Below are 25,145 nucleotides of genomic sequence, written 5' to 3' on the forward strand. Positions count from 1 at the left end.
AATTCTAAATAATTAAACAATAACAGATGCTAAATAATAACAATTGATCAAATTTAGTGTTAGATGTAAACCAATATGTGATTGGTAATCAAACTAATATAAATTTTGTTTATAAATGATAATAAATTACCAGAAAGTTGTGTGCTGTATTGAACACCGTTGAGTTCTCCTCTTGCTACAGATGATGTTTCCAGTTGATAAGTGTCTTGAAGTCTCATTAACGCAACTGCAGCACCCGTTAGGTCTTCATCAGTTGGGAACTTTAAGACCTCTCTGTATTGTGTCATATTCTGTTTGACTTCTTAGAAAAAAAAAAAATTTTTAAACTGATATTTTTTAAATTAAGATTTATTCTAAGAATATTCAAAATGTAAATAATAGCCATAATTATATCCAGACTTCTATAAAAATTTTATTCTCACACATACCCAAAATAAAACTTCATACAAACATTTCATTATTTAATTTACTAGCAACGAACAACCAATGAATCCACTACAAGTCTGCTGCCATTTACTGTGTTTCATTGCATTTTGTATAAATTTGTGCATTTTAATATTATGCCTTCATCACCACAAACTACAATGGTCTAATATATTCACACCTAATGATAGAAACTCAATCCAAAAACGGAAAGAAAAAGTTACAAGACAAATTTAAATCAAGGTGTTTCTAAAAACTTTTGAATAAAAGTATGGATGATTATTTTATAGATTTAGGAATTGTAATGGTTCAATAGAAATGCTACAAATTTATTATGTAAAAGACAAGAATTTGAATTCACTAATAAAAAAATTAATTTTATTACTTCTCCAAGAAAATTATAAAACTGCAGAAATTAATGATCATATAATTTTCAACAATTATTTATAACTATACATAAATATAAAACATAAGCATGTAGACACTTCTTTTATTTCTAATATTTTAATAGGTAGATGCATGGCACATTTTTACACCAGACTCCATTCTTGATAACAGAAATAACAATGATCTAAAGTAGACGGATATCAGCAATATGTTACAAAACATACGAGTGTTTGAAAAGGTGTAAACTGATATTTTAAATTCTACTTTTAATATCTGCATGGAAAATTGTACAATGATTTAAACTGAAACCATTATGGGAATGAACTGCCTCCTCTGTTTAATTTCTAGATTCTTAAAAAAGCAGATATTTGACTAAGTAATATAACAGACAATCTTATGATAAATTCTAAAATTACAGGTGAACTTTAATTTTCTTGATTAAAATTGAATGTTTTGTTTGTTTATAGAGCACTTTTGGGTCGTTGTTAGACCTATGAACTAACAGCAGCCTATAAAAGAATATAAAAGCAAATATAACACCTAAGCAGCCTAACAGAATATAAAATTAAAAAAAACAAAAAGTAGTCCCTTATTTACAATTCCTTTCCTTTATTTATAATTAGTCATATCCAAGAAATTTTAAAAATACAGAAGAATTTGGCTATATGGGGATAAAAATTATAGTTCATATACTGCTTATGTAAAGATTGGAAACAAAAGCCAATAATGTCATTAACCTTATTAGTATACCTAATATTAAAATTTTCATAGTTCTTTTTTGAGATTTTCAATGATTTGCATTTTCAAATGCAGAAATTCTACAAAATACTGAATTATTTTCTAATAATTCAGCTTGTTTGGTGTTTTATTTTATAATTGTTTTTACTTGCAATAAACCATTAACTCAAACATTTGAACACTTTTCTTCAGAAGATGGATTTCAGCATCAGTTTTGTTTAACGTTACCTATGAATTTTATAGGGAAAATGTTTCATTAAAATTGACAAACATTCTTTTTTGTTCTTATTAATTACTTTCTGACTTTATTTTATTCCTTTTTCTTTTTCTGTAACTGGATTATATCTTTGTTTTTAATATTTACTTCTTTCTTTTGAACTATGGTTCATATTTAACACTATTCCTGTTTTATTAAAGTCTTTCTTAATTTTATCACAATATTTGGTTTTAGTTTTTCCTTCTAAATAAAAGAAGAGAATTTTCTTGGAAATTCTATTAGCATTCATCCACCCTTAGTGTAGCCTATGAAAACCAATTTCTTTTCATGTTATACTTTCTGTTTCTTTGAATTTTTGGTATAGCATTTTCTGGAGGCAGAATTTATATATACTAGCTGTGCCATCCTTCATAGAACCAAACATTTTCCTTAAAAATTTCTTTTCTTTTTTTGGATTTCTTTTAAAAGGCTTGTGAGATAATTTTTATTAAACTTCTAGACAAATCACCATATTCAAATGACTTAATTTTTAATTTATATATATTTTTTGTTGTCCATGATTTCCGTTAGACAAAAGATCAATTCCATTTTGTTTGCCTGAATTTTTAGGACTAATTTTTCTTGGCTGTTCCAATCCATCTTTCTTCAAGATATTTAAACTATTTCACTTTTTTCTATTTTTCCATACCTGGCTTTTAAAAAAAATTATGCATTCTTGTTAATTTCATATATTGTATTTTTAAAATAAAATTTATTAAAATGTAATGTATACAGTTAATAAATATATATAGTTTTTTTGACTGAAAAAGTAAGTTAAAATATTGATACCACATACTGATAATTAGGTATAAGTCATCACTTGACTCCTGGTAAACAATGTCCTTAACATTCAGTCATCAAAGTTAAATGAGGATGATGTATGATGTGATGTACGGCAATCTTAATTTAACTGGGTAAAAAAGGCCATCCCTATTCTTTGTTTAAAGGTCTTAGCAACTGATGCCTTAAAACTTAATTTTAGAAAAACCTGATTTAAATTCTTCCCAAAAAAAAGCTCTACATAACTCAAGAGAACTATTCATAATGTTACTCATCAAAAAATGTCATAAAAATTACATTTGTTAAAAAAAAAAAATAAAATAAATAAATAAAGATATTACACTGTTAAATAGATATCCATTAATCCAAAATTTTTTAGACCACATTTGTGTCAAATTAACCAGAAGTTAGTTTTAGTTTTGCAGTTTTTATTTATAATTTGTTTTTCAAACTTGTAATCTTATTCTTTGTTTCTTTATTTGAATGTTTAAACAAAATTTGTAGTAAAACTTTAATTTGTTATCCTCACACTAAATTAATCTGTCCTCCAATTAATTTAGAGCCTTAGAGCACTAATTGACCTTAGAAATATCTACCGACCAAAGAGTGAATCAGTCATATTCAAAAATGTATCCATTCTCAAATGGTGTAGCAAAATACACACTTTTAAACATCAAATTTTCACCATCTAAATTTTCTTCAATTATTAATATTTTTTCATAAAAATGTTAACATTTTTAAATGACCCTTCCAGTTTTGTTTAGATTAATAGAAAACACAATATTATGGAACAATGGATATGTATAGAAGTTAAGCAATTAATAAATTTCTAGTGTAAAAATCATATACTTCCTATATTTTTAAAGGATTTTTACAAGCTTGATATTAAATACAAGATGATTCAAAGAAACGGGAAATTAAAAAAATTAAATAACGTTAATGAAAAATTTTTTTTAGAAAATGAATTTTATTTCATGTAATTGTACAAATGTTGCCATTTTAGGATACATACATTTTAGTTTATTTTTTAAAGATGACATCTTGCAGGTGACCTCCTCTTCTACGTAAACACTCACGAAGTCTCTTCGTTAAATTGTTCATGGTTTGACGTAACATCTCAACTGGAATTTCCGCAATTGCTTCTCGGATCTTTGCCTTCAGTTCTTCCGTTGTAGCAGGTCTACTGTGGAACGCTTTGCTTTTAAGGTGACCCCACAAAAAGTAATCGCAAGCTGAGAGATCAGGCAATCTGGGAGGCCATCTAATGTCACCATTTCGTGAAATGACACGCTGTCCAAACAATCGGTGTACAGCTGCCATCGATATTCATGCAGTATGTGACGTTGTTCCGTCTTGTTGAAACCAGGCTGTATTAAGAATCGGTGGAAATCTCTTTTGTTGTTCTATAACAAAGGTTTCAAGCACGGCTACGTAACGAGCCGACGTCTCTGTAATCGCAAGACCGTTGTCATCCTCAAAAAAATAAGGGCCTATAACACCGTAAGATGACATAGCACACCACACGGTCACTTTCTGGCTGTGCAACGAATGCTGGTGTAGCTGCGTAGGATTTTCTTGTGCCCAGTATCTGAAATTTTGCTTGTTAACAAATCCACTGAGGTGGAAATGCGCTTCGTTATCGTTTATCTTCTGAAGCATTACATTACAGAATTGTGCTCGGACAACTGCATCGTTCGGTTTCAGTTCCTGGACGATCTGCAACTTGTACGGATGGAATTGCAAGTCCTTCACTAACATTCTTCGAATGCTTGAACTATGCAATTGTAAAGATGCTGAGGGACGACGGATTGACCGATGTGGACTTTGTGTGACAGCATCTTGTAAAACTTGAACATTCTGTGGTGTACGGACGGTTCGCTCATGGCCTGGAGGTTTCTTTTTCATTGCCCGACCGGTTTCCTCAAAATTAGATATCCATATATTAATTGCATGTGCTGATGAAACACAGTCGTGCTGTCCCAGATTAAAATGACGGCAAAATTTTGTATGCGCTCCCTCCACACTCTCATTGTTTTTGTAAAACGCTTTGATAGCAAATGCACGTTGCGCACCACTCCAAGGATCCATGACAACTAAATGGCAGGTTAGATTAGAGAGGCTGGCGCCACTTATTAAGTGGTACCAATCGCCCACGGCTACCAACACAACTTTAAAATTTCCCGTTTCTTTGAATCACCCAGTACTACAGTAAGTAACTAATTATCTATTATTTAAACTAATGAATCTATTAAGCTTCGCTTAAATTATTATGTAACATAATTCAAAGTTTTAGTAAACAAGCAATATAGTTTATAATTAGTAAACACTCTAATCATATGAAAATGAACTTCGAAGTTTTTAAGTAACATTGTCAAAAATATACAGATTAGTCTGAAATTCATAACCATGGATCTGGTTTTAACCAGTAAGATACTTCCTTAATATTTAATTCTTCTCTTTTTTCTACATTAACATTTGTTTTAATACTTAAATATCATATAATTAACATTTAATAGTTAAAAATAAACAAACTGGTATTGTAACAGCAATTCTACTATATAATTCAATTATTTATTTATTTATCTATGAAATAAATTATGACAGAGTGATTTAAATTTCATTAAGATTTTCCGTGATTTGAAAATATGGAATTCTTGACTGAGCATCATTTAAAGCAATGGTGATAATCAACCTTTTTATACCTACCGCCCACTTTTGTGTCTGTTAATAGTATAATTTTCTAACTGCCCACCAGATCCACAGTGATGGTGATTTATAAATTAGGGAAGTAATTTACTTTATAAAATTTATAAACCATAGTTACAGCAAGTTAAAGCAAATAAAGCAAATAATGATTAGGAATGGAATGGAATGCAAAGTTGGCAGGAGTTCATATATTCTCCCTACGGATGGCAGAACCTGGACAGAGTCCCTTGCTGCTGGATGATTCTATCGGGTGTGTTTTTTTAGGTTTATTTTTATATGACGGGTCTAATTTTTCAATTTTTGTCTGATTTAGTATTTTGTGTTTTAGGGACGGATTTAATTGCATTCCAATCCGTTGTTAAACCAGCGTTATCGAACCCATTTTATGGGCCGACCGCGGAAGGCTATGCTTATGCAGCCTGTCCTCCTGACGTAATTCCCCTTCAGTCCGTCCACTGAAGTCCTTTCGGTGCTAATGCTTCATAGGCTAGCAGGAATATGCCACAACGGGGCACTAACTATCAGGAGGGAGCATTGCGACCCCTACTCCGGAGGAGTCGCAATTGCTGGTTTATTTTAATTAACATGTAAGTGTTAAAGGAGAGGTTAGTTAGAAGTTCTTCATCCACTTCTGTTATGGCTGCCTTTCAGGACGCATCTCTGCTGGGCTCTGTTCCGGACTCCTGTCCGTGATGTTGGGATGAATAATGATTACTTACCAAATACTTTAAGTCCGACTTTCGCTATATTTGGCACAATAAATCTTTAAAAAACAACTTACACTATTTTGTTTGAAGCTGTAGGCATATGCTCACTCTCACAAATCTAACTACGTACTGACCAGATGCACAAGCTATTTTGGGACGAGGCTCTTTTTTTTGCAGTTGCACTATAGTACCATTTAACTTTACTGACGTAACATGAACTAAACTTATGGGCAGGCAATACAAATAGTATATTTTCTGAAATTTTAATTGTCACGGGGAATTTTATGAAAACCTAATAAAAATATTTTTAAATAATGCTATGAAATTCTATTTAAAAAGTCAATTAAATTAAAAAAAAGAAAGTGATACAGTATTGAACAAAACCCACTATGAAAGCAGGAATGCTCATTACTGGGCGGTAGGGAACAGGTTGACTACTACTAATTTAAAGCATAATTTAATATTTTACTGAAACGTAATTTAAATTTCACTTAAATTTTTCATGATTTGAGAATATAGAATTCTTGTTTAAGCATCATATGCAGGTGATTCCAAATAGCACCGAAATCTCTTGTGAGATGATTCTATACCCAAAAATAAGAAAAAAAATGTTCATAACGGGGTACTAATTGACGGTGAAATTTGATGCTTCCTTACGGATTTTGATCTAAAAAGTTGAATAAAAGTGGTCGCAGACCTCTATCTCAAATTTAAGAAAAACAGGATGATAAAACACGAAAACATTTTGTAAGAAAATACACTTTTTTAGGTTTAGAGTAAAATAACTTTGTTAACTTATCAATAAAAAAATAAAAATTTCTAGATTACTTTGTAGAGAATTTCATTCTGAGAAAATTGATGTAAATAATGTCTATTAAAATTTAACACAAATTTGAGTTCTATTTTAATTAGAAACAAAACACACAAACAGAGTTGGAAAAGTGATACAATATTAAACAGAACAATTTACATACAAATGCTAAAGATTATAAAAATGAATTTGAGACATCCTTCTAAAACACATTAAAAAATTTTTTAAAAAAGGAGGTGACTGTACTTCATTTCTCATTTTGTTTTTTAATTACTTTTATGGTTTTTAGTCAAGTAACTGAAGGCAGGTGCAGCCAGTCGCATTGCACTACAGTAACAGTGGCTGTGTTGGTTGAGCTACTACACCATCACACCCTTAAAAAATGAAAATAAAACCCGAAAATTGTTTTTAGATATTTATCTGTAGAGTATTTGCAAGCCCCAATTTATTGAATATCTCTTTTAGCATAGTCAGAAATGGGGAAAATTTGCAATCATTGTTTGTTTTTACCTTTCTTCAAACCTTTCAAAGTCAAATTTTGAAAAATCTAGAAATTGGTTTTTAGATATTTATATGAAAATTACACATATCAAAATTCAAACTGACATCATCACTTGATACTGAGAAATTAAAAAATAGCAAATTTCATTGTTACTCCACTTTAACCCTTTAAACTCGGAATTTAAAAAAATTCTTTCTTATTGTCCACTGAACGTGTATACAAATGTTCATCGCTTTATCTTAAGCAGATTTTGCTGGGCGTTGATGAATCAGTCAGCCAGTTAGTTAGGACAAGTTGCTTTACAAGTACAAATTATATACACATCATTATAGAATTTTATTCACTGTTTTTCAGTCACTTTTATTTTCAACTACTTTTCTATAATTTCTTTATATTCAGTTTGCTTCTATTCTTCTGCATTCAAACTGCCTTCATTCATTATTTTTAGTAATTCATATAATCATCTTAGCTTTTTCAATTAGTTTTTCCTTGGGAAAGCAAAATGATAGCCTTCTTGGCACCAACTCAAACTTTTTTGATAGGATAGCTGTTCTTCACTCACAACCTTCATTTGTTAAGTGTGGACAAATTTGTGGATTTTTTGATTATAAATCTGGTTCAACAAAGCTTTATTCATTTGAAGATTTTTAACAACATAGTTTTTCAATATGCGCTTTGAATATTAGTCCCTTTTTTGCTTTCAAATGTTAGAATTTTTGGGCATTGCAGAATTGAGAAGATTAAGTTCATTAATGTTATTAAATTCAAAGAAATAAAAAAATAGTAAAAGTAAAGCTCACTTCAGCTGACTTCAGTTCTGAAGTTAAAATATTAGATCTCACTTTTATAATCAAATATTAAACTAATATTTATCTCAACAAAAAATATGCTTTCAAAATATAAAAATATAAATATACTTTTATCGGTACAAAAACCCCAAAAGTAATAAAACAATTTTATCACCAAGCCAGTAGTACGATAAAAATTCACATTACTATATAATAAGAAAAGAAGCTGTGGAAAATAAGAAATCTAGTTTAAAACTACTTAGAATATATACTAATCTGAACAACTCTTTAAAAATAAAATTTTTTTTAAGTGAAGTATTTAAAAATTATAAAAAGAATAAAATCAAGAAAACTAGTTCAACAAAAGATTCATTTCATAGATTGAAATTTATGATTTTGTTACACATCTACAACACCCACAATGTTGAAAACAGATGAACTTAAAAATACTTAGCAAGTTAGGTTACTAATTTACTACCTTCAGTAAAATCAACCATGAGAGATTCAGTCTGTTTCCAGTCACTTGTCAATCTTTTGACTAGTAAGTAAGCATTTATTGGATTAGAAAGATAACTGCTTATATCAACACTGGCTTCCTCATGTTCCTTTGCATAATCAGCAGCTCGCCTGTGAAATTAAACAATTACAATTTATAAATTACAATTACACTTGATGAAATTTTTCAGTTAAATTGTTACAATATGACGCAACATTAATAAACAGAATCGTTAACAAATCTTTATTTACTAAAAATGCTAATAGCATTTTTCTGTTTAAACTCATTAAACTAAGGTATATTTAATAGATGTAATATATATAAAAATAAATACTTCATAACCTCACAAAACTCTAAATGAAATAAAATTTTCCACTAGAAGTATTAAAAAATAGATAAAAACTATTTCATTAGAAAATGTAATTTATGCTACATACAAAGTAGAAACAATTGTAAGTACATAAATTAAAAAAATATACCTTATAGTAAAGTATTATAAAGCCTAAACTTTATATTAAAATTACCTTATATCAAAGTATTATAAAGACTAAACTTTACATTTAAATTAATGTAGGGTATTAGGATTTGACAGTACCGTTAGGTTTTGATAGTAACCAATCTAAATTATACACCATTTCAGTAACATCAAATTTTCCACAAATATCTCAAAATAACTTAAAAATTACTTCAATAATCATGAGAAATAAAGTCATTATAACATTAGTTAAAATATTATAGATCATCATGTAAATAAAATCAACAGACTTTGAAAAGTGAATGTAATGTTTAAATTACATATTTTGTTACATCTGTATTATATGTTTTGTCTCCCATTTTTAATTTTATAAATTAGAGCAAAAATGAAATCTTTTATTTTCTTAATTTAGTATTTCTAGGACATAATAGCATTGTTACTACAGTATATTCTATTTTTAAATTACAGACAAGATCTGAGTCCAGAAAAATTCAACTACTCAAAAGAAAGAAAACATTTTCAACAAAAAAAACAGAACATTTTCCACCAAATGAATTCTAAAACATATTTTCTATAAACAGTACTGATCTAATAAAAATCAAAAATTTTCTCTTCAAATAAAATAGTTTAAAGATTCTTTAAAAGTATAAATTACTAAGACAATCAAACAAAACTTTGTTAAAAGATTTAATTGTAAACATAAATAAGTACTAGTTTTAATCATAGTTCCAAGTTTTATATTAGTTCTAATTTAATATTTATAAAAAAATATTATTAATAATAGAAGACAACACTTTTTCCAGTTTTTTAGGTAAATATAATGAAAAAGCTTGTGTTTTGTCTTAAGCAGATGGAATACAGAAAACAGATCCAGTTCATTAATCACTGAATTGTTTCTTGTTCAAGAAACAACTGGTATATTCAAATTAAAAAATAATTATTACCAATTTTATCATAATTTATCACAATTTTAATATTTATCACAATTACTAACTATAACATAGAAATAACCATTAAATAACAACTCATTTTATCAGACTGCTAATCTCATTTGACTTAAAATATATATTTAATTGAAATAAATTGTAATCCCATTGGACTATTACAGGCAAGTTGTAAAGCAAATAATGCTGAAAAAATTTAATAAATTAGCAAAAACTGGGAACATTACACAGTCAGTTAGAAGAAATGTAATTAATTTAAACAATTTTATCGTCAAAAACTGCCCTCAGACAACTGGATGGTACCAGTTAATATAATATACAAACTTGGTGGCATATATAACAAGCAACCTTCACATTACCTTCTTACTTAAATGATATGATAGAAATAGACAGAACAAGATGGCATCGCTGTTGCTTTACACAAAAGCAACATAGTATGTGAAAAGAAAGCTTTCCACATACTAAGGAAAAAATAATTAAACCTACAAAGGCAGTATTTCTCAACCTTTCAGTATTTGAGACCCAATTTTCAATCATAATTTTCATTGTGCCTCCCTCTCATATAATAGCAATGAATACAATAATAATGTATTTTGAGACTGAAGCTGCACTACGAACTTAATTGCAAACCTTAAAAATGACCAAGAATAAATAAATTTATTGATATTTGGTGACACCGGTCCACTGCACTGACAAAACCAGAATCAATGCCTCTCTATTGCTCTCTGTTTCACGTCCACCATATCAGATATTCTTATGGCTTCTTGAGATGTTCCAATTTGTCTCGAACATTCTGGAAGGTCTGCATGACCGTCTGCGCAAACATGTATAAACGCTGCTCCTAGTTCAATTCCAACCACTCTCAGTCGAGTCGATCCTTCTACCACAATCAAATCTATTGTGAATAAATATGTTGTAATTTGCGTGTTAATTGCAATTAACAGTATTAAATATTCATGGCAGTAGATTTATATAGAATCATGGATAAATCTTTACGTGGCAAGGATTAGACGATTACATAAGTGAGCAAGCATTAGACGATAATGAAGCATCAATTAACTCACACATGACTGTGGTTCCAAAAATAAAATCAAGAAAATATTTTCAAAAATACTTAGATTTTGGGTTTACCAGTAATGAAGAAAAATGAAGAAGAAAGGCCCCTGTGTGTCATTTGCTCAAAGATTTTGCAGCAGAGAGCATGAAACCTAATAAACATAAACATCATTTGGAAACGCTTCAGAGCGAGAGCCCAGCAGAGATGCGTCCTGGAAGGCAGCCATAACAGAAGTGGATGAAGAACTTCTACACAACCTTTCCTTTCTAAAACTTACTAGTTAGATAAAAAAATAAACCAGCAATTGCGACTCCTCCAGAGTGGGGGTCGCATTGCTCCCTCCTTATAGTTAGTGCCCCGTTGTGGCGTATTCCTGCTAGCCTATTAAGAGTTAGCACCGAAAGGACTTCAGTAGACGGTCTGAAGGGGAATTGCGTCGGGAGGACAGACTTCATAAGCCTAGCCTTCCGCGGTCGGCCCATAAAATGGGTTCGATAACGCTGGTTCAACAACGGATTGGAATGCAACTAAATCCGTCTTAAAATCACTAAAAATAAACAAAACTTAAAAATTAGACCCGCCATTTAAAAATAACCCTTTTAAAAAAACAAGCCCGATTAGAATCATCCAGCAGCAAGGGACTCCGTCCAGGTTCTGCGATAAGTAGGGAGTAATAAACTCCCGCCAACTTTGCATTCCATTCCATTCAGAGCGCCTATGTTAACAAACCCAGAGAATTCTTCGAATTAAAATTAAAATCATACGAAAAACAAACATCATTTTTAAAAAAAACTTTGTGTATCTTTATTTGCCTCTTACAAAGTTTCATATAAAACTGCCAGATGTAAGTAGACTCACACCATTGGCGAAGAGCTTATTTCGCCAGCTGCAATTGAGATTGTAGAAACTATGTTTGGAGATAATTTTGCCAAACAATTGCAGTCCATACTTCTATCAAATGATACTCTTAGCTGTCGAATTGATGATATAGCTGAAGATGAACAGTATCAGCTTTTTGGGAAGTTGCGTGACAAATTGTTTTCAATTCAAGTTGATGAAGCAACAGATAGCAATAGAGATGCTCAATTCAATGTCTATGTTTAATTTTGTGTTGATGTATCAGCAGTAGAAAAACTACTATTCTGTAAACCAACAGTACTCAAAGCAACAGCACTTTCATTATTTGCTATCTTAAATGATTTTATAAATGAGGCAAACATAGAGTGGAAAAATTGCATCGGAATATGCACCGATGGTGCTCAATCAATGTCTGGAAGATTCCAAAGTATACAAGCACTTGTGAAACAATATTCTCCACAGTGTGTCTGGACACACTACATGATTCACAGAGAAGCTATGACTTCCAAAGAAATGAGTCACGGTCTGAATAATGTGCTAATGATAGTTGTAACCATAGCAAATTATATAAAAATAAGATCTCTAAAATCAAGAATCTTCTCTGCACTTTGTAAAGACATGGGTTCAATACATTCAGTGTTACTAATTTATTGTGAACCAAGATGGTTATCACGTGGGAAATTTTTGCAATGTGTTTATGAAATAAGAGATGAAATCGCCACTTTTCTAGAAGAGGAAAAGTGACCAGAAGCCGAGAAGTTTCAAGACGGTTTATTTGTGATAGAATTGAGCTACTTTGTTGACATATGCGAGAAATTATACGAGATGTATGGAAAAGTAATGAGATTGGTAACACTGTGAGCGATCTGACAACGCTGTGTCTACTGGTCTGTGCTAGACCGGTTTGTTCATCCCTACCACATGCTCAGTACGAGTTTTAACTCTGTTCAGCAAACACATTATTTTTGACAGCGCCATCAGTGAAGTTGTGTTTTTGTTGTGTGTTACGAAAATGGAGCATTGGAATTTAGAGCAACGTTGTGCAATCAAGTCTTGTGTTAAACTTCAGGAATCCGTGAGTGTGATCTTTGAAAAGTTGAAACAGACCTATGGGGAACATTGCTTATCAACAGCTTAAGTTTTCCACTGGCACAAATCATTTTTGGAGACCAAGAACACGTTGAAGATCAACCTCACTCAGGGAGACCTTCAGCTTCAAAATCTGATGAAAATGTTGAGCGTGTGAGGGTTTTTGTGAGATCAGATCGTCATTTAACAATAAAGATTATGAGTGAACAATTAAATTTAAACACTTTCACCGTACATCAAATTTTGATAGATGATTTGGACATGCAAAAGATTTGTGCTAAATTAGTGCTGAAAAACCCCACAACAGAACAGAAGGACAACTGTAGAAACGTATGCATTGATCTTCTTGAGAGGATTAACAATGACCAAGAATTCTTCAATCATATGATCACATGTGATGAATCCTGGATATTTGAGTACGATCCTGAAACAAAGCGGCAAAGTGAAGAGTGGCATACTTCATCATCTCCTCGACCGAAAAAATGTCGAATTAGTAAATCAAATATCAAAATTATGCTGATTTGCTTTTTTGACAGTAGAGGTATCATGCATAAGGAATTTGTTCCTCCAGGACAAACTGTCAACCAAGTGTTTTACAAGGGTGTCCTTGAAAGGCTCAGGAAACGAGTGATTCGTGTGAGACCAGACATTGCAGACAAGTGGATGCTTCATCATGACAATTCCCCGTGTCACACAGCCATTTCCATCAGGGAATTTTTGACCTCAAAACGCATTCCTACGGTTCCTCAACCCCCTCTTCAATTCACCTGATTTGAGTCCTTGTGACTTTTTTGTTTTCCCGAAATTGAAACATGTCTTAAAAGGACATCATTTTGAAACTCTAGAGAACATTCAAAAGACTGTCACTGACCAGTTAAAAGCCCTACCAGTTGAACCCTTCCAGGAAGCTGCTGCTAGGAGTGGGAACAATGACTTCGCCGGTATATAGCTGTTCAAGGGAACTACTTTGAAGGGGATAATATTGTTGTTTGAAAAAATTAAAAATTTTGTTAAGTAAAAAATCAGTCTCATTACTTTTCTCACACCTCATATACCTTGAATCTTTAACTCCAAGGTACAAATACACATATGATGGATATGAGTCATAAAGTTAATGGTTTTTGTAGAAAATTGGAATCCTGGAACAGAAATTTAAAGCAAAAAAACCCTAGAAATATTTGCAAATGGATAAATGTGTTAAAACTTGCAAGGCTGAAGAACATGTGAAAGTTGTTTTTGTGACCACTGAAAATCATTTAGCCATGCTGGCAAAGAATTTTAAAAAGTATTTTCTTGCTGACAACTTGGTAGCAAGTTACGAGTGGGTTAGAGATCCATTTCAAAATACTCCTGTAGGGCTCTCAACTGCCGAAGAAGAAATCTTTATAGACTTCATGGCAAGAGAAGAAATCGAAAGACAATTTAGTAATAAATCACTCTTTGAATTTTGGGCAGGGTTGGATGATGAGTTTTCTGCACTGAAAACAAGAACATTTCGTGTACTATTACCATTTTCAACATCCTACCTTTGTGAAACCAGATTTTCTGCGCTGGCTGCTTTGAAGACAAAATATAGATCTAAGCTAAATATAAAAAACGAACTCAGAGTGTCTATTTCTAATATTAAACCTTCCTTCAAAAAACTTTGCTCTGCAAGACAGGCCCAAGGGAGTCACTAATAATTATTAAAGTTGTTTTTAATTCAGCATTGACAAGTTGATTATTCAATGCATTGTGCAGTACTGATTGTACTGCCTGCCACCCTGTCTTTTGCCCACTCTATGACATACTTAATTGCGTTGATAGTTGAGCGTCCTTTAGTAAATCCAAATTGACGAGGAGAGAGTTCCCCTGCTGCTACCAGTTCTTTCAGCCTTTCCGCCACCATCCGCTCATATACTTTTCCCATTATGTTTATAAAACAGATGGGCCTGTAATTTTTCTTTCCCCCAGGTGGGGGTCCCGGCTTAGGGAGGAGTACGAGCCTAGCTTCTTTCCAGCAGCGTGGGAAATCGCCCCTCTCCAACAAGTCGTTCAAAACATCCAGTACAGTCCACGGATGTCTTTCGCGAGACACTTGATCACTGACGCAGGCACGCCGTTCGGTCCCGGACTCTTCTTTATGTTCATCCATGATACCGCCCATTGCATTTCAACCAGCGAGAAGCATCGCGAATGACCGTTTTCAATCTCTTCTCTGTCCTCCTTATCCAGTACAAAGAGTGACAGAATCGCCCTCATGGTCTCTCCTCTTGACAAACTGAGGAGGCGCCTTCTGAATTTCTTCGTTAGGATTTGATATGCCTTCCCTCAAGGGTCCACATCAAGTTCCTCTACCACGCTGCATTTTTGGCTGACCGTATCGAGTCACGTAGTTTCCTTTTCGCTTCCCTGTAAGCCTTCTGCTTCACCTCCAGTACACCTAGTTGAATATTATTTCTTCTCCTCATCCTGGTTACCGCTCTTCGCTTAACTTGGGCGTCTTTTCTCAGGGTCGCGATATCAGTTGACCACCAATACACTGTCTTATTGCGCTTTCTTGTTCTTTGGGTAGCGATCCTGCACTTCTCTGTCAGGGTTGTCATTAGAACTACTGGATTTGGAGGCCAGGTGTCTCCTATATCTTCCACAGTCTCATGAACTACCCTGACCATTTGTGTTTCCGTGGGTCTCCAGTGACAAGTTCGGTCTTTCTGCTGTAGTATATCATCCTCGACCCTAAAGGTGATCGCTCTGTGGTCGCTGCAAAATTCTTCTTCACTGACCTTCCATTCTGCTAACGTTTGAACCAGGCCTTCTGATACCATGGTAATATCTAGAACCGATCCGGTCCCTCTTCCCACGAATGTCGGGTCAGCAGGGGTGTTGACAGATTCCATACAAAGGGATGACAGCAGAACTGCCAACTCTTACCCTCGATCTGTGGAGCTGGCGCCTCCCAGTTCTATGCATTCTGCATTGAGGTCCCCAGCTAGAATAATCTGTTTTCTACATCCCCTAACATAGTCCAATGAGCAATCGGCGGGAGGAGGTCAGCCGTTGAGCATCTTTCCATGGTAGCATGTCGTGTGTTACCGTAGGCTGGCCTCATGAATGTGACCCTGGCCGCAGATTGTCCACGAAGTGATTTCTCCACAGCCATTAATACCTCATCGGGCTTCACATCTGCGTCTATATCTTTTACATACATGACCACACTTCTGTCTGTGATCTCCACCGTTGGTACTAGTGTCTTGATTTTCTGTCACAACTGGGTGCATTTTTCTTCCCATCACGCAGGCGCACTTCTACTGCGCACCCTCTGCCCTCTCTGACAGAGAAGATGTTCTCCGCCATTTCGGTGCTCACCGGTGTTTTTACCTGACGTAGGAGCTCAGCATATGTGGTACCCTCTTTTCTCAATACCACCGTCGTTGCCCTGTTTTCTTCGACTTCCATGGCTTTAGGATTTTCTTCCAGTAAGAACAGTGTCGTCTCTTGTTGCTAGGAATGTGCCCAGTGTCCTATTCTCTTCCTCGTGTATTCTCCAGTTATTGTCCTATCCGTAACAATTGCGAATTTCCCGTCCGTTATGTTTCTGATCTTCTATATTACCGTAAGGTAATCCACCTCTGAATGGTCTCCTCCTTTGACAAAATCCGTGAAGTTGTCTTTCACGGTATTGTCTTCTTCATCATCCAGCACCGTGGCTCTCGGGGTGTTCCATATCACAGTAACAGGGTGAGTGTGCATCCATTCAACAGATGTCTCGTTCCCGGTGCCACCTTTTTTACATATTCGCCCATCTTATCTTTATCTTCACCTTGAACATCCACAATGAATATGTCCTCCATTTTCGACTTCCTTGGGAGGTCCAAGGTCTCGTACTTCATACGAGAGAATAGCTGCGCAGACCACTTTCTCCCTATAACTCCTTTTAAATCATCTACAGTTCCTTTTCGAAGAGTCTCAAATACGTCCGCTTGGTTGAGATCTTCCGTCTGTGTCGCTATCTCTTTTGTTTGAATTACTTTGTTCTACATCACAAATAAAGTCAGTCTTTTTCAACTCCGCCTTCCTCTTCAACAACTCTGTAAGGCAGGAAGAACACTCTTTAATTCCCACTTTGGTGTTTGTATTTGCGGCTACCAGCTTAGCAAGTCTCTTAATTTGCGTTTCCACCTCATCAAGCAATTGTTTGTATTTGCACAACTCATCTTTCATTTCCTGTCTGTCTTTGTTCAATGAACTCACCCTCCGTTTCTGTTTTTTGTGTATCTCCTTTTTCCCATTGGTCACCTTCTGTGACCCATGGTCTTTCCAGAATGGAGACCCCATCGGAGAGCTCCCTGCTTCCTCCATTGTTTTTGTGAATTTTTTGAATGGCCCACCACCCATCGAAGATTTATTTTGATAAGAACTTTCCATTTTGTTCCCACAAGAACCGGCGATATAAAGGACTACTCCAGCAGAGCGCACACATACTGGAGCTAGGGCTACAATAAAACTGGGTTCGCCCTGTTGCCCAGAGGGCATTGTTCGAGACTCACTACGTAGAGCCATCCATCCGTTGGCACGATAGTTCCCACCTTGGGTTACAGGTGCGATTCAAAAGGTGTCGCAACATCATCATATCTAGTTTGTGTATGTGCACGAAGTGTAGTACAGAGTACATGTTGTACTTTTGTAAAGTTGTTGGTGGTTTGTATGTGTGTAGTGTAGTGTCCTTTTGCCTGGTATGTGGTGAGAGTAGGGCAGCAGGGGCTCGGGTTGTAGGGACGCCACTCCCCAGTCTCAAAAATGAGACCCCCCGTGCGGGGAGATCACCTATATTGCTCTTAACAATCCCAACATGGACCTAGCAGGTCAAACCATACTAACAAAAGAAAAAATGGAGATGAAAGGATCAAGACAATGAAAAATTCTTAGTTGGATCTAAAGAAAGGACTAAAAGAACCACAGACACATACAAATGACCTGACCTAAAGATTATCTCAAAGTCCCTCTCAGGCAGCAGATATCTGATGCCACCAGATCTGCAGGAGAGTGAGGCTGCTTGAAAACAACAGATGTTAGAAACAATAACTTTTTGGCTAAACAGTTTTCAACTTTTTAAAAAAAAAAAAGTGTTCTGTCATTTAACTCGAAATAACGGCTGCATTTTAAAGTTGTTTTTAAATCTTAGAAGCAACAAAATTTTTAATTCTTAACAGTTTAAACTGTCCAACTTCTTAAAATTTTTTTTGAAATGCTACTTGAGAAAAATTATTTTTTTGGAGCCATTTTCCAAGATGGTGGCCAAAATACTGCAGCAGAAAAGAGATTATCTCTTCAACAGCTTTTTATATCTTTTATATTTTTTAATTAAGTATATAAAATTTCTCGTTTGTAGCTAGAATAAAATATTTTTTTAAATTTGTTTAATTCTTTAAAAGTAATAAAAAATATATATGCACTATAAGAAAACATTGAAATTAAAACATTTATATGACAAAGTGGCAAAGATGATAAAGTACCTAATGTAAAAGTCAGACATGTGGGGCATAAAATATTTTTTTCCCAAATCAAAAAAAAACTTTCTGACCTAATGAATAAGAACTACAGTATTGACCACGTTACCAATAATCAAGGCTACCTTATATTTAATTATGAAATACTTATTATTATTTGTTTTAAATCAATCAAAACAATATTGTTATGAATGGTTAAAATATTTTAATCAAAGACCTTAAAAAATAACAAAAAAATAATGAAAAAAAACAATAAATAATAATAAAAATAATAAATAATAAATAATTCTTTATAAATTAAGCAGACTAAACAAGATACATTTGATACATTAGCAATACTACTTAAGTTTACAGCAATTATCGTAAAATTCAATCTAAAAACATAACATCCTTACTTTCTAAGAAGCTGAAGCCTATGTTCAGTTGAACTTATGTATTCTTCTAATGCCCTTAGAAGAACAGCTTCTGTTTCTAATAATTCTTCCATGTCTGCAAGAGCAGTGTACAGTTCTGCATTTACTGTACTGAATCCAATAAGCAAGATGCACATCCATATCCTAACATCCCTAAAACAAACAAATAAAAGATAATTTATTGTATAAACTATTAGAAAATTAATGATTTACCTGGGATGCATTCTTTCTACTTGTAGAAAGAAAACACAATAATGTTGCAATTTTAAAGAGTAATTTTAATAAATGAATTACTAACTAGTTTCTCATGGTAATTGAGTGAGGAATTTAAATAAACTAATAAACGGCTATTCCCAAGGATAAGATGATTGTTACCTGCTTTAACATCCATCATATTAAATTTGTTTTATAGCTGTATAAAATATGACAACACATCACTTTTTAAATTGTTTATAAAAAAACAGATCATACCAAAAATATAACTATCCATTTTAAGACTATCACAATTTTTAAGATAAGGGATGGTTTCATTTATTTCAAGTTATAACCAGCCATAGGCTCTAAAATTTGAAGAAAAAGATGATAGAGATCACAGCTCACTACTAAACCAACACTAAAAAATAGTAAAATGTTTTATAGACTCTCTAATTAGAACTCCAACTACTTGTTCTGTAACAGTACAAACTACTGTCTCCTCAGCAACAAGATATTACAGCAACCTTCGAACCTAACTATAAACTACGGTCCATCTCAGGAAACACTGTAGCAGATATAAATATGAATTCAGAATGTATGAGTAAAATCTCAGTAGCTTAGGCTGGATCATTCTGTCACTCAAGTGCAAGTGCAATTATTGCTTTATGCGTATAATAATGTAATATAAGCTATCACTTATCTGGCACTGTGACACGCCGATGATAAGCAATTAAAAATTTTGGGAATCTTTGTTTGATGTTTAGTAACAATAACATCATTACAAATGATGTTATTGTTACTGATGTATTATTGTCACAAAATTACTCAGTTCAGTGAAAGAAATTATTTCAACCTATGTTATTGTGTTACTTTGTGCAGTATGATACAGTTTATACTTCAATTTTATAACAGTTTTAATTAGTGTTATTTTAATTAATTTTAGTTTATCCTGTGTTTTTGTGCAATCAGGTTTTAACAATGAGTGATTCTGTCATGAAACATAAACTGGAAAAACCCTTATGTAACTCTGAAAAAAATAATCATTAACATATATATAACCTTAAAACAAGATAACCCTGAAACTGCGGTTAGAAACATTGCTCGGAATACAAGTAGTATAATTGTCATTAGTGAAAGAACAATTTTTAATATAAAAAAATTAACACAAAATTGATGGTAAACATGTTAGTCCTAAAAAGACACAAAAGTGTATGAAAACAATTAAAAGGCTGGACGATTTTACTAAAACCACAACCAGAAAAAGTTCATTCTTTTACTTCAATAAGCTTCCTAACTTGAACAAAATATTAAATGCAGTGAATACTGATTCTGTAATGCCAGATTTTTCTAAGAGTAGAATACACCATGTTTTAAAATCAATGAATTTATGTTTCATGTCCAGAAAAACATTTTTCATCAATTGAATACGAAAATATTATTTCAAGATGTAGGGAATATTTAAGAGAAATTCAGCAATTTCATGAAGGGATAAGACAATTTATTATCCAGATGAAACTTGGGTTAATGTGAAACACGTACAGGAAAAAATATGGGTTGGTCTAGTGGGGAACTCATCATCACAAATCAACTGATTTCGAAGTCGAGAGTTCAAGGTTCAAATCCTGGTAAAGACAGTTAATTTTATATGAATTTGAATACTAGATTATGGATACCAGTGTTCTTCAGTAATTGGGTTTCAATTAACCACACATCTCAGGAATGGTCAATCTGAGAATGTACAAGACTACACTTCATTTACACTCATACATATCATCCTCATTCATCCTCTGAAGTATTATCTAAACGGTAGTTACCGGAGGCTAAACAAGAAAAAGAGAGAGAGAGAGAGAGGTAAAAAATCCTACAAACCGAAGAAAAAATATATAGGGTGGCGCGGAAAAAAAACTTCATTTACATTCGCACATATACCTTATGGCGGTTCCAGAGGCTAAAAAGAAAGAGAAAAGATTATCGGGTATTGAAAAAATACATTGAGAAAACCAATTTTTTTTTTCCGTTTTACTTGATGAAATTTTAATATAGCGTAACATACTATCTTAAAATTTTTATTTTTAAGGTAAATTATATTATTTTACAATTTTCTTATTACAAGTTATTTTTACTTCATTTTTATGTTAACAGTAAAAAGAAGTGCTTTTATCTAAGTTGGATTGCACTAAATTAAATTAAATTAGAATTATCATACTGTTATGTTTGCAGCACGTTTTCGTGAAACAAAATATAGAAAGTCCACCATACCAACAGGAATCAACTGCCTAGCACAGTTACATATCACTTTACACTATATGTTCAACTTAATACCGTACTCTACCAAACATATATACACTGTATCAAACAACTAGTCTGATTCAAACCATTTAGCCCAAATAATTTTTGAAAAATAAGTCCCAGTCAAGCTACAGATTTTTTAAAATCCAAGATCACAAAACATTTCTTACCTTTCAGAAACTCAGTGTCATGTTTCAATAAAATCCAGCAATTGTGATGCAGAGGAGAGCATTTACATACACTACACCTATGAAAAAATTTGGTATTTAAGAAATTTTTACAACAAAATTCTGATTAATTATACAATGCTGACCTCTGGCAAAGTGATAGCACCTTCGTTTTTCATTTTAAATATTCTGGGTTTAAATCCCAATCAGACTTGGCATTTTTCACATACTAGAAATATTTCATATCATATTATCATGCACAAGCCTTAAGCTTAAGTGATAATTAATTACACACAAATAAAAAAAAATTAACTATATATTTTTCTACTCAACTGCAGATATTATAACAAGATCTGAAATTCTCCCTGAAAAACGTACAGTAGCTTGCATACATTATCTTACATGCAAATCCAGAATGGTTGATTTCTTCACCAAAAAGAGTAAATAAAAACAGCAGATAGAATTTTTTTTTGTCTTCAGTCATTTGACTGGTTTGATGCAGCTCTCCAAGATTCCCTATCTAGTGCTAGTCGTTTCATTTCAGTATACCCTCTACATCCTACATCCCTAACTATTTGTTTTACATATTCCAAACGTGGCCTGCCTACACAATTTTTCCCTTCTACCTGTCCTTCCAATATTAAAGCGACTATTCCAGGATGCCTTAGTATGTGGCCTATAAGTTTGTCTCTTCTTTTAACTATATTTTTCCAAATGCTTCTTTCTTCATCTATTTGCCGCAATACCTCTTCATTTGTCACTTTATCCACCCGTCTGACTTTTAACATTCTCCTATAGCACCGCATTTCAAAAGCTTCTAATCTTTTCTTCTCAGATACTCCGATCGTCCAAGTTTCACTTCCATATAAAGCGACGCTCCAAACATACACTTTCAAAAATCTTTTCCTGACATTTAAATTAATTTTTGATGTAAACAAATTATATTTCTTACTGAAGGCTCGTTTAGCTTGTGCTATTCGGCATTTTATATCGCTCCTGCTTCGTCCATCTTTAGTAATTCTACTTCCCAAATAACAAAATTATTCTACCTCCATAATCTTTTCTCCTCCTATTTTCACATTCAGCAGTCCATCTTTGTTATTTTTACTACATTTCATTACTTTTGTTTTGTTCTTGTTTGTTTTCATGCGATAGTTCTTGAGTAGGACTTCATCTATGCCGTTCATTGTTTCTTCTAAATCCTTTTTACTCTCGGCTAGAATTACTATATCATCAGCAAATCGTAGCATCTTTATCTTTTCACCTTGTACTGTTACTCCGAATCTAAATTGTTCTTTAACATCATTAACTGCTAGTTCCATGTAAAGATTAAAAAGTAACGGGGATAGGGAACATCCTTGTCGTTCTCCCTTTCTTATGTTCTTCAATTGTTACTGTTGCTGTTTGGTTCCTGTACATGTTAGCAATTGTTCTTCTATCTCTGTATTTGAACCCTAATTTTTTAAAAATTTTGAACATTTTATTCCAGTCTACGTTATCGAATGCCTTTTCTAGGTCTATAAACGCCAAGTATGTCGGTTTGTTTTTCTTTAATCCTCTTCTACTATTAATCTGAGGCCTAAAACTGCTTCCCTTGTCCCTATACTTTTCCTGAAACCAAATTGGTCTTCTCCTAACACTTCTTCCACTCTCCTCTCAAATCTTCTGTATAGAATTCTAGTTAAGATTTTTGATGCACGACTAGTTAAACTAATTGTTCTGTATTCTTCACATTTATCTGCCCCTGCTTTCTTTGGTATCATGACTATAACACTTTTTTGGAAGTCTGACGGAAATTTCCTTTTTTCATAAATATTACACATCGGTTTGTATAATCTATCAATCGCTTCCTCACCTGCACTGCGCAGTAATTCTACAAGTATTCCGTCTATTCCAGGAGCCTTTATGCCATTTAAATCTTTTAATGCTCTCTTAAAATTACATAATGTATCTAATGTATCTAAAATTACATATTTTGCTGTTTGGTTTTCGGCCTGCTGTTGTATCTTTGTAGTTATTCATTGTGGGAATTACGTAATTAATCCATTTTTTCAAAAATTATGTTTCTGTGTTTTGAATCGTTTGTTAGTGGCGTTAACTGTAGCTTAATGATCATATACTATCCGTAAGCGTCCTTACGTGAAAAAAACGGAGTTTTTTTTTGCAGTCCGTGGAAAGAAAGTTTGTGAAATCCAATTTCTTTAAAGATATGTTTATTTTAAATTAAATATGGTTAAAGTCTTATGGTATATTTTAAATTTACAACTGTATTTATAAAAGAAGAGAATAAAAAATATATACAAAAAAATCCAATCGTTTATTCTTTGAAATTAAATTTAATTCTTATTCAAAAAACGTTTCAACATCTGTATATGGGTACATATTCATTATTTTTACTTGGTTTTATTTAGTATTTTTTTACTTGGTGACATCCGATGAATTGTATGGAACGAGAAACATCTGCACAGAGGATGATTTTTTTTTTATAGCTTGTTCAGCTTGAATCCATTGCAAAATCAACAATATGTTGTTGATTTATAGCGAGTAAAGCCACAAATGATTTTGGTTGGTCTAACCAAATGTTAATGGCAGATTGAACAATCTGGGTCAATGAAAAAATTATGAATGCTGTTTTATTTTTTTTTTTAATACGTGTAGAAAATTAGGTAGTTAAGTAAACGTACAACGCTTTTTATCGCCAGGTTAAAGTAAAATAAAGATATAATATTTTAGCTACGTGATAACAAATTAAAAATCTAAATAATTAACTTCTTACATGTATTATTAAAAAAAAAATAAGAAACATTGGTTGTATTTTTTATAGTCGTCATTTTTGTGCATATAAAAAAATGTAATATTAGAATAAAATATTAATTATGTTGTTTTCGCTTAAAATTTATTACGCGGATGCTAATTCAGCACCTTATTATTCAGCTAGTTAACGGTAAAAAATTAAAAAAAAAAATTATTTACTTTCTATCTTGGTATTATTAATTTCGTGACTTTTACGTTAATAATGACGAGCTAATTTAACGTATTTATTTTTTCTTTCATTCCTTGAGCCCAATAAACTGCTAATAGAATCTTATATTGCACATTCAGTTACTTCAAACTTATGCGGTTTTTCCACTAATCCCTTTTTTTCCTTGACATTTCCTTAACTAAATACAATTCTTAATTCTCTTTTTTTAATAAACCTAAAATTAGTCATTCTGTTAAATAACTTTAAAACAGTCGATCGTTTTACTTTTAGAAAAATACAACTAAAGAGTGTATATTAATCTGGATTTATCCAGTTTTTAAGCAACTTCAGAAAGAAAGGGGATGATCTCATTGTGTTCCATATATATTTTTATTATGCTCAAGACTGACTTGAAGAAATGAATAATTTCTAGAATTCTATTGTTATTTTTTTAGAGGAAGTTTCTGTGGTGATCTTTTTTACATCACGTTCTTAAGTGGTGGTAGATCTGATTTACAAAAGAATATATTGTCTAGTAGAGTGTTTGAATTTTTTTTTTCTTCCCAATGCTTATTATAGAATCTTTATAGTGCAATATTGCAAAGTCTGAAAT

General features: G+C 32.6%; 1 protein-coding gene across 5 annotated transcripts in view; it reads right to left on the reverse strand.

Moving 5' to 3' along the window:
* PH4alphaEFB (prolyl 4-hydroxylase subunit alpha-1) overlaps positions 1-25,145 on the reverse strand; it is a 264,715-nt gene that overhangs the window by 44,969 nt on the left and 194,601 nt on the right. For 4 of the 5 annotated variants that reach the window (XM_075355113.1, XM_075354963.1, XM_075355125.1 and 1 more), the window contains exons 2-4: positions 18,902-19,072; positions 8,577-8,725; positions 131-301 (exon numbers count right to left, since the gene is read on the reverse strand). In XM_075355113.1, the coding sequence (XP_075211228.1) occupies positions 131-301; positions 8,577-8,725; positions 18,902-19,072 (491 nt within the window). The remainder of the gene's footprint in view (positions 1-130; positions 302-8,576; positions 8,726-18,901; positions 19,073-25,145) is intronic. The other variant, XM_075355030.1, reaches the window with a different exon arrangement.

This window comes from Lycorma delicatula, chromosome 1, assembly GCF_047948215.1.
Source record: "Lycorma delicatula isolate Av1 chromosome 1, ASM4794821v1, whole genome shotgun sequence".
NCBI lineage: Eukaryota > Metazoa > Arthropoda > Insecta > Hemiptera > Fulgoridae > Lycorma > Lycorma delicatula.